The 11,478-nt window shown below is 38.7% G+C and overlaps 1 protein-coding gene across 1 annotated transcript; it reads right to left on the reverse strand.

Moving 5' to 3' along the window:
- Positions 1–239: 239 nt before the first annotated feature.
- prl2 (prolactin 2) lies at positions 240–11,151 on the reverse strand. The gene is made up of 6 exons (XM_088922602.1): positions 10,917–11,151; positions 7,804–7,833; positions 2,498–2,670; positions 1,961–2,068; positions 1,644–1,823; positions 240–437 (listed from the first exon to the last, which is right to left on the reverse strand). The coding sequence occupies exons 1-6, from the start codon at positions 11,149–11,151 to the stop codon at positions 240–242; spliced, it is 924 nt and encodes a 307-aa protein (XP_088778728.1).
- Between the last annotated feature and the right edge of the window lie 327 nt (positions 11,152–11,478).

The raw sequence follows: 11,478 nt of genomic DNA on the forward strand, positions 1-11,478 counted from the left end.
AATAATGCATGACCTTCAGGTCACACCTAAAATAAAGTGTTACCAAAATAATGAAAAAATGACCTACAGCTGAAAATGAGGAATGCAATCACAGATGGAAATTCAGTGAAGGTGCAGACAATATTCCCATATTACTAAAGGAGATGCCACAGAAGTCTCTTTACCCCATTCAAACATGACCTTAACCGCCAGCGGTGAATCAGGTATCAGCTTCATTTAATCACCGTAACATAATTAACTTAACATCCATGTTCAGGAACAATCCTACACTTAAGAATTTTCAAGTAGTTCTGGACTTTATTGGAGTCCCTCCTGAAACAGTGGAGTATTTCATAATCACTCATTGGCCTTGCTTCATTGCTGGCAGAGGAAGGTAAGAGCGCACCAGCAGAGGACAGCCCACTTATTGAGTTGCTGATTATTCCAAGTAGCTGCAGCTGCAAGGACAAAAAAATATTGCATTATAAGCTTGGAGAAATTACAACATTGTTATTCCAAAAGAATAGTCTCCACCATATAAGCATATTATCTGAACTCTAGGTGGATTCTTTTACTATTAACAAGTTAAAACAAGATCCAATAATGTAGTTGAGGTAGTCCAAAAGTTTGTAAAAGTTCAAAGAAAAGCTTTGCATACCTAAAAACTAATAATTCTTTCTTGTACTCAATTATGTTATTATTGAGAAATGACTCATATCAAGTCTGGATTTTTTATCTATTCTCTATTTTTAGAATATTCAAATTACATAATCATACAAGTTAAGATATAGGCTATATTTAGCAGACATTTCCCTCCAGGCTTTGAATTTGACAGAAAATTAGTCTGTCAAAAAAGAGTATGAAGCTTTTGCAGGTTAATTTATCATTTTATATTTAATTGTCAGATTATCATATGTCTTATAGATTTTTTAAACATTTTATATTTTTGTTTCACTATGAAGACATATTGTACTAGTATTTGTCTTAAAATACAAGTAGTTAATGATGAATAACTTAGAATTTTAAATTCTGATGAAGAATAATAGAGAAGAGTGGTGTTGAAGTGATAATTAAGCTAAAAATTCTGAGAACCATGGCAAAATGTAGCGTAACTGAACAAATACAAAAACACTAGTGTTCTGTTGTGAATTGTGTCAGTGGAACCAAGCAGAACGCAACAAAGAAAGAAGTCGTCCATTACAGTGGACAAGCAGTTAAGAAATAAGAACAGATTACTTAAAATTATAATAAATGAAGTAATGCATTGCCTGTGTCAGTCTTCTGGTGATGTGTGTGCAGGCATCATCACAAAGACCAAAGCTACATTGGAATGCCTTTAGAATATAATAGTGAAAATGTTCTTGTTTGGCCAAATCTAGGTCCAGCCAAGAATCTATGGAAAAACTTGAAAATTGCTGTCCAAGTGATCTCCAATCAATATCAATAGGAGTAAATCTGCCAAGAAAAATGGATAAAAATTGTACCAAGCCAATCTGCAAAGTTGGTAGAGATATAACGGCTATACATGTACAATAATTTCTCCCAGAAACATTTCCACTGAATATTGAGCTCACAGTACTGAAATATAATGCAGTTAAAACCATTATTTTTTCTCTTCAGTTTTTACTAAAACAAAAAAAGACAGTAATTTGCAAGTATCTTACCTTTTCTGCCACCTTCTCCACCCCATTCTTTAATTCATGCAACATGTCGCTCATTTCCAAAGCCTTATTGCTACTAAAGTTTGTGAAATCCTCATTGCGAGCTATGCTCTGATGAAAATGTGACAGAGGATCTATCCAGGCAACCAGGAGCTTCAGGATCACCTGAGTCAATTCTTCCCTCTGGTAAATAACACATTTGAGTAAGAAAGCTGTACAAACATTTACAGTAGCGCTTGACTTGGGGAAGAAATAAACATCTGAAATTCAGAACAATAAATCAATTCAGAGAAGGGGAGCAGAAGAGAGGATAAACTTACTGCCAGCCTCTGTGCATTCTCTTTGCCATTAGGAGTTAAAATCATAGATGTGTGGCACTTGCGATTTGCTCTGCCAACTTGGTTTCTGCTTGGGAGAAAGTATTTCTCCTTTACCACGAGCATTGTAAGAAAGGAAAGAAGAGAGAAGAGAAGAGCAAATATATTGTAAATATTTGAAGAGAAAAAAAGCTACACAGCAGTTCATCCAAAACATGATACAGCAGGGCAAGACATTGTGGCAATTCCTAAATTGCCCAGGTGAAAAACAAAACTGTGAGTGGTAAAGACAAATAATGCATTCTGGTAGCAGAATGGTAGCATTATGTTGAGAGGAAATTAAAATACAATATCAAAAGAGACATTCTGTAAATCTAGATAATAAGTTATTTCATTTCTGTCCAGTGTTTTGATATTAAATTTCTAAGAGTAGTACAGTAAAATGTCTACAATCCAAACATTACTATCACTGGAAAAAGCTCAACAAGATCAACATGTCAAACGCCTAATTAAAAAATATATCAACTGCACGGAACTCACAAATTCTGAATGGAGATCACTGGAAAGACTGTGCATTCTGCTTGAATGCTGGATGACTCTATCAAAAAGGTCCGACACAGAAAGATAGTGGCATCCTGTATGTCCATGGACACAAATAGGTGCAGAGGATACTTTTAACTGTAGTTGCAAACACATCAGAACCAAAAATAATACTGTAAGAGAGAAGAAAAAAGAGTTAAAGTCTTTTGCATGTATACATAAATACTGTACATATATAATACATTTTATTTAATTTAGCTCAAATAACTAAAAGTTTTCTTAAAAGTACCTTGTCTCATTTTCCTGGACATTCTTGAGATCTTGTTGGTAGACGTTGCTGTCTGTTGGTCTGCTATTTAGCTATTTATATGCCGAAAGTTCTGAGCAATGAAAGCCTTTTAGACATCTGTGATGAATACATCCATTAAATTGGAAAGCAAGAAAAAAAGGCAGGCAAAGTATGCGTGCTTCTATTCGTCATATTATTTCCCCTTGAATTTGATCATGATTTGCGTCAAATTTTCACAGCCCAAGGCAGCCTTCAACAAATCAGGCGTAATCAGATAGAATCAGCAGAAAGAGTGGACCTGAAACTCAAGGATGCTGACAAACCCACTGTTGGGTGTCCTGTCTATAATCGAGGAAACTGTTTTTACTTCTTTATATATTCTAATCTATCTACCTTCTTATTTCAGTTCTGTGAATGAGGTGAAAGCAAAAAGAAAACAATATTTAGTGAAATTTCAAATGAATTCAAAATGGTTTAGTGGGCACATTTTCCCCAGGTTTATGAAGTCTACCAAATGTTATTCAAATACGTTTAATGCAAACAAATTAAAATCAAATGTTTAACTAGAACAGCAAAACCACTTTAAATTAACTCAATAATTGAATTTAATGCATTTCCTGTCACGATTGTAAGCCCCTTCTCTTAAGGACGCTCCAGCTCTACCTTGTTCGTCTTGATTTTTTGCACCTGCCTCCTGTTTCAGCCCTTCCCTGCAAAAGCCAGATGCTCCCACCATTCCTGGCTCTGCATTGGAAGATGGACGCCTGGAGGCCCGTTTACCACCAAGTCGCCCTACGCCCACAGCTCGAGGGCATAGGCTTCCTATCGACGTCCTGACCCAGCTGTCTGGGGCTTGGAGCCCCTGGGCCCGTTACCCCTTTTTTTATCTCCCCGACCCTTCGCCGGATCCCGCTCCGGTTTTTAACTTTTGTCGTCTCCGTCTTGGATTGTATTACCCAGCTCTTGACTTCTGCATATTCTGGATTTCCCTTCGGACTCTCTCTGGACTTGTTTGCCTTGGCCAGGCCCCCCCCATGCACCAGTGCACTGCTGACACGCCCCCTGTTTGTCTACCAACCCTGACCCAAGTCTTCTTTGCCCTTGTTTGTTGCATTCCCTTCCGAATGTTATCATCTGCATAGGGTCCTGAAAAACGCTTCGTGACACTTCCTCTGCCACTGCATCTTGAGGGGAGATTGTAATATTCACAGAGGAAGATAATTAACATCTTACAAGCTAGAAATATGGAACTTATCATGTATTTATGTGTGAATTTGCTTTAACAGGTGATAGCTGCTGGCTTTCTAGTCAGAGGAGGCACATACATACATACTGTAGCCTGTTGGGTGAAATGGAGTTAAAGAGTTGGAAACTGAATCTGTATGTATCTTAGCTTATGGATCACATTAACTCAATAGAAAACCACTCATAAACCCAGTTATTATTCTCTCTCATAGATGGTAATGAGAATGCATCTAAAATTCAGTAGTCCACCCTGGATGTGACAATCTATATTGCTTTATTCTTGGGTGTCCTTATAGAACTTATTGCCTAATGTGTGAAAAACCTCAATGGTTTCTACTTTCTGACAAGTGACAGCTGTACTGGTACTAGTTTCTTTTTAAATGTGTTCAAAATGCTCCTAGTTATTTAAATGAACTTCTACCTATACAAAATATAGGTTATTCTTTAAAACAAACAAAGCAGAGATACCTCAAGTACTATAAGGTTGGAAAGAAGGCTCAGATGGACTACGAATCTTACTCCTTGGACTAGATCTCAGAGATTAATTTGTATATTTAAAAACAAAGGAATTATATGTCTAATAACAGAATGTTCTTATAATTGAAATAATTCAATTATAATTGAAATAACACACAGATTCTCAAATTTTATTTATTCCAGATACGTTTCATGGCCTCTGTACAGTTCATGTTTTCTATATAACTTTCTTTTCTTTCTTTGATATGACCAGAAGCCATATCACCCCGCAACTCACAACTGACAACCCACTGAAGCTAAGCATGTGTGAGTCTGGTCAGTACCTACAGTAGATGCGAGACTCCTGGGAAAAACGAAAGTTGCTGCTGGAAGAGGTGTTAGTGGGCCAGTAGGGGGCACTCAATCTGTGGTCTGTGTGGGTCCTAATGCCCCATTATAGTGACGGGGACACTATACTGTAAAAAGGCGCTGTCCTTTGGATGAGATATAAACCGAGGTCCTGACTCTCTGTGATCATTAAAAATCCTAGGGCGTTCCTCAAAAAGAGTATGGGTGTAGCTAAATTTCCCATTGGCCTTTACCAATCATGGCCTCCTAATAATTTCCATCTATGAACTAGCTTCATTACTCTGTTCTCTTCTCCACTGATAGCTGATGTGTGGTGAGTGTTCTGGCGCACTATGGCTGCTGCATCATCCAGTGGTGGAGGGGAGTCCCCATTATCTGTAAAGCGCTTTGAGTGGCATGTCCAGAAAAGTGCTATATACTGTAAGTAGTTCAGGTGGGTAGCTGCGTCAGCATGCGTAGGCTGCAAAGGAACAAGTAATAGGTTTATTCCATGCTGAAAAAAAGAAGAAAGAAAACATAATGTTTCGGCCGTGGAGCCTTCTTCAGGTGTGCATGGCCGAAACGTTATGTTTTCTTTCTTCTTTTTTTCAGCATGGAATAAACCTATTACTTGTTCCTATGCTATATACTGTGAGTGTAAGCAATTATTATTTCTTTAGTTGTGATACACATCTTGTATTTTGTTTGTTTTTTTTAATATTGTAGAAGTATTCTAACAGGACCGACTTGAAAATAAAATGATGCATTTCAAGGTGTTTTATCCTCTTAAACTTAAAAAAACTCATATTATCCACAGTTTAAAACAATTAATTTATAAGCTGGTAGTAGATACAGAAAGTCATAAAATAACATTTTAAAGCTCCTTCAATACTGTAGTATGAAAACGTGAAAATCAGATGTTTTGTTAATCTACTCTTTAGAATCTGGGATTGCAGTCATCTTTAACTTAATTCTTGTTTGGATTAAACCAAATATGTTTGTATTTACATTTTTATTACATTTTATTGTTATAGTAAACATTTTTATTAGCACGTTTTGGTTTTCTCTGTAAAGTACAGAGAACACTGAGTACGAGTTCCTGTTAAACTTGATGTGCTGTAACATCAGTCAGGGGATTTAATATTGCCATGTTCTTTTTAATATTTTTGTTATGATTTGCTACTCCAAGCTATCTGTCCTCACCTATTACTTATCCAATTCATGGCATGGTAGTTTGAGTTGCAGTGCTTTTTTTTATTGCCTGGTCCAGGTTTTTAAAATCAGTGGAGACATGCAGTACTATTATCATATGAGTATGTTACAACAGTTGCAGAGAAGCAGTGGTCTAACTTTTATAAAGTGCAAGCAAAAACAGTGCAATGGAAAGCAAGTATTGGCTATGGAGCTGCCCCTTCACCAAAGGGGTGTGGACAAATGGACAAAATAGACAAAATTATACAACTCCTGAGAGTGGGAGTCAGTTACCAGTGCATCCTGCTGGGGCTGGCACCAGCCATATTGGACAAGGGGACACAGTTCCTACTGTGGCTACTGTTGTCCCAAAGTAAAACAAGGACTGTGGAGTGCGAGGAACACTCTCATCCAGCACAACACAGAGCGGGGAGTGAGGGACCTGCAGGAGAGGATACTTGTGGACCTCAGAAGGAGGATGAAGTGCGACGTTGCCAAATGGGGCCTCTCCACGTTGAGGGAGTGTTGGAAAGGACTGTTGGCCCTGTACAGGGACTAATGAACAAAAGCAAGTGGTAGGGCTTGGAGGGACTCTTTAATTGCGCAAATCCGGCCCCATTATCCACTTGGATAGATTGATAATGGACAATCACCCCCATTCGGAAAGTTTTATTGCATGTGAAGTTCATACCTGGTTAGAACGTTTACTAATTTTGTGGGAATGTTTTATCGTGATATGTTGTTTTTGGAAATAAAGTAAATTTTGAAAAAATAGGGAGAAATTAGCAAGGGGAGCAAAGGCAAGGATCACACTTAGCAGTAAGATCTGTATCTTCATTTTTTGTATTTTTATATATTGTTAGATTTTAATATAAATGCTTTTAATTAATCAAAATGTAAGTAATGTCACACAGATCCATGAATAGAAATGTTAACTCTTGGCAGGCTCCTTTGAGAAGTTTGAGGACCCTAATATAATTCCAAGAATAGCTGCTAAATGTCTTACACATCATAGATGCAACATAAATTACATGATATTGTAGCACTTTGGTGACTTGAATATGGGGGAAAGGGCTATAACCTCTAGTGAAAACTGGTGCCTTTATTGGGTCTACAACTCATACGGCATGGATGAGTTTCCTTTTTTTGTGCATGATTGCAATTGCTTTGGGCAGGATAACTGCACTGGTGAGGATATGAGACAAAAATCCCAGGATAAAGATAAGTGGGGAATTTGACAAGGTGGACTGCAAGGGTGAGGTGCTTGAAGCGGTCTTACTGTAAATAGCTGAAAGGAGTTGGAGTCCTGCGGTTGTTGTTTTTTTCTGTTTATTTGGTCTTGTGACTGTGGCCAACAACAGGTTATTACCTGTTATTACAGTCTGTGAACTGACTGTTCTAATAGTGTTATTCTGTCTCTGTCCATTTGGAGGCGAACAGCCCCCCAATTCACCCAATTACCATTTACCTTCTTCATATACAGTACATCAGATACAGTACATCAAACTTTCTATATTAATAAATGCAGTGTACTATAGCCCTCACCTAATCACATCTTCACCACCTCAAAACAGACCTCCTTCCGATAGATTCACTTCCTGCCCTCCCTTCTCTCTTTCTTTATGCAGTCCACACTTGCTCTACTTCCTTCTTTCTTCCCTTTCTGCTTGATTTTTCACAATGCATCCAAAGCACCATACCTTCAGCCCCAGACTGCCTCTGATGTTCTCTTTTCCACTTTTTCCCTTCCTGCTGCCCACACAGAAACGCTCCCAACCACTGATGCTCACAATTCCCCCATTGAGTGCTGAACACAGCCGTCACCAATCCCAGCGCCCTCTCTTCAGCTATGGACCAGACAGAGCAGTGATTTTCTGCAGTCTATTGTGGAATTCATCAAACCCTAGGTCAGTGGTTCTCGGAAGGCTTCATTCCCTATATTTCAACCAACCTGATCAACCAAAGGTGCATGCATTTTAAGCTTTTGTCTTGAAGAACCCTGTATCAGTGTTATGGGGTTCTGTCAGGTTGCTATTTGCTCTGTCAAGAGAGTTATTTTCAACATGTCAGCCCAAGAAATGTTTTTGCCTTGTCACGCCTCTGCAGAGAGTTCAGTTATTTTGATGCTAAATATTTAAAAATGAAACATAGGAATAATTGAGAAGGGTTGTAAGGTGTTTCATGTAATAAGAAAGGTTTCTGTAAAGAAGAACTACAGTACTGAATGACAGTCATTAAACATCTCTTTTTGGATAGGGTAAATGATCTAAATGACTTCACAAATTCCACTAGAATGGGAGTCCATACAGCATGTCTAATACACACAGTAAGTGGCTGAGCTATTGTACTGTATGTAAGAAATCTCTAAAGCTTGAAAAAAAAGGCACCAGTTAACAAATAGCACTTTGGGAACCAAAGGATGATTAATTTCATACATTATGAAGGAATAGACAGGATATTGCATTCTAAACTAGTGTTGCTCTCAGGATAAAGTAAGTGAAGCCAAATGTGCAGTGGATTTTGCATCGTCTTTCCAGGTGTAGCGGAGCTAGTAGCTAGTTTGGGCATGGTGACCTCATCGCCCTCCCTGCGCGTAGCAGGGACCTCAGCATCCCGGGCTGAGGGAGGTCTCCTTTAGCTCATGCAACTGGTTCTCTGTTGCGTTATGCCGGAGACCCGGGTTCGCCCCCCAGGTGTTGCGGGACGAACCGGGGGGTGGAGCGGTGAGGGCATGAGTCCGCGCAGAACCGCAACGGTAACATTGGTGTCGTGACCCGGATGGGAGTGTCCTTCACTGAGGCAAAGTCAGCAGGGGAGGAGAAGCAGAGCTAGTTTGGGCACGGTAACGTCATCGCTCTCTCTGGGCTCTTTAGCCGCCTGGGCTGAGGTAGATCTCCCCTTGAGCTCATTCGGTCATTTGGCTGGTTCCCTGTTGCATTACGCCAGAGTCCTGGGTTCACGCCCAGGTGTTGTGGGACGAACAGGCGAGGTGGAGTGGTGAGGGCACAACCCCCCCCCCGCGAAACCGTGACGGTCACACATGCAGCTAACCATTTGTTGAGACCCTTGTATCTTGCTGCTCGTGAAGGTATAAGGTGTATATGGTTCAGACCATATACAGTACTATTAGTAGTAAACATTCTTCTATAGAGACACGGGGAAACCATCAGTCACAAAACTGCAGGTTAGATCCTACAGGACTCTGGATCCTTCCTGCAATCTAATGAATAACTTCCACCCCCATTCCTAGGCAACACAACAAATGCCCCATGAGTCATTAGTCTACAAACACCAAATCTAAAGAATTCTGATGAACAAAAAGCTGTTAGGCTCTAACCACCTTTACACATATTCTAAACCTATTTTTCATTCACTCCATTTGATAATAAACAAGAAACAAGATTTAAGTCTAAATTAAGTCATGGAAAAAAGCTAAACAGCATTTAAAACATTTTGAAAAAATGTTAAAATTAAAAAAAAATCTAATATTTAGGCATTATTAGGGTTATTAAAACTGTGGCCCAATAAGGCGAATCAGCATTTGAAACAAAACATTTCTATCACAAGATAACATTTGTTAATTGATGTAAATTGTCTTTACAGTGATCACGTAATTAGTATCCCAAATTTTAATATTTCAGTCACACCTAAGGATATAGTAATTCTAAACCTGTTGAACATTTTAATGTATAAATTGTCTTGGAGTGATCACATGTCCCTTATGAGTTGAGGGCAAGTTTTTAGTGAAGCCTGAAATATGGTACAATATCAGATGTAAATGGAGAACAACAATAGTTACAGAGGGCGTAAAGCAGATGTTATTTGCAGCTCAACATTGCAAAGTAACCAGGTACTGTAAATACAGGTTAAAAGACATAATGCCTTATGTACTTGTTGGAAGAAATTTGTAATTCAAACATGTGAGCATAATGACCACATTATTGAACTGGGTTACTGAAAATATGACATGAAAAGAATGACCACATAATGAGTTAGTGTATTGCCTGAGACAACTTTAGATGAATGACACATGGAGTTCATTAATTTTATTAAGTCTTTTATGCATCATGTGCCATTAACCATCGGAATCTATTTTGTGAGATAAACTAAAATTCCTGTTCTGTGACTATTAAATCAGAAACATGGTAAATTCTGTTTTAAGTTGTTTTCTTAACTTATTAAGCCCATTTGTTGGTCCTTTAAAGTTCCCAATAACTGAAATTACTAGAAGTATATGGAATTATTTGCCTGGGTTTTAAATTTCTGTTCATAGAACTTTCTTGTATCATTGTCTTACAACTTTATAATATTTTGCAGCTAATGATAATTAAATATAACAGAAACCTTAATGTCATCAGTGCACAAAGAACTTTTTAGGATATCATCAAAAAGGTGATGTCACAGTTTGCATGATGCCTAAATTCAGGAGCTACTTTTGCATTTTTCACAGCTACAGTATGTCGCATATCAATTATAGAGGGTGCTAGGACCCCTTTTCTCCTACCACAGGTTCTTATCACCTCCCAGATCTACAAGTGCATCCATAGAGCAGACAAGAGAGTTGTCATATATAATAGTCCAGGTGGGTAGCTGCGTCAGCATGCGTGGGCTGCAAAGGAACAAGTAATAGGTTTATTCCATGCTGAAAAGAAAAGAAAGAAAACACAACGTTTTAGCCGTGGAGCCTTCTTCAGGTGTGCTTTCTTCTCTTTTCAACATGGAATAAACCTATTACTTGTCATATATAATATATCATTTATCTACAGTAATCAGTTTTTACTTAATATATAGGTATCCCCATAATACAGTTTTCCTATAACTACTCACCCAATACAAAAAACACATGACATGACTTATTCATAGAGCAGTCCAACCCTAAATCCAAGTTACCAGTACCAAATGTCTCACAAGAACAGTCTGGGATTGCCGTTCTCTGGAACCAGCCCCAGTTGGTAACCTGGCAAGCCTCCTTACACCACAGTAAAAAAACATTGAAATTCCAGGCATCCTCCTTATTCCTCCTTATCCTGAAGGATGTATCCCTGGTGTTCCCTCCTCTGCCCTGTTTGTCTCTGAGTCCAACATTGGGTAGAGGGTATGGAAAAAAAGATGATGGCGTCCTCATATGCTCTCCTATGCTTCCTTCTTCTGAAAGTCTTCACTGCTGACTGGGTATTTTTCGAAGCCCTCCTAACAAGAGTTCATGACTTGTTCCCCAGTGGTGGTGTGGAAGTATCCTTGAAATGGGTGTGGGCAGAGCTAATCGCTCAGAATGTGCAAGAAGGAAATAGCAACAATGGCATCAGATGTTCCATAGTTCATTTGCACCCTGTTCATTGGGCATCTCTCTCTACCACAGGCTGAGTCAAACCTATTTGCAAGCCCACATGTCATCTCTGCATTGTTTTTAATTGCCTGATGCCTGTCAAACACCTTTGATCAAGGGTAGGAA

The sequence above is a fragment of the Atractosteus spatula genome, chromosome 8, assembly GCF_055471065.1.
Source record: "Atractosteus spatula isolate fAtrSpa1 chromosome 8, fAtrSpa1.hap1, whole genome shotgun sequence".
NCBI classification, from domain to species: Eukaryota; Metazoa; Chordata; class Actinopteri; order Semionotiformes; family Lepisosteidae; genus Atractosteus; species Atractosteus spatula.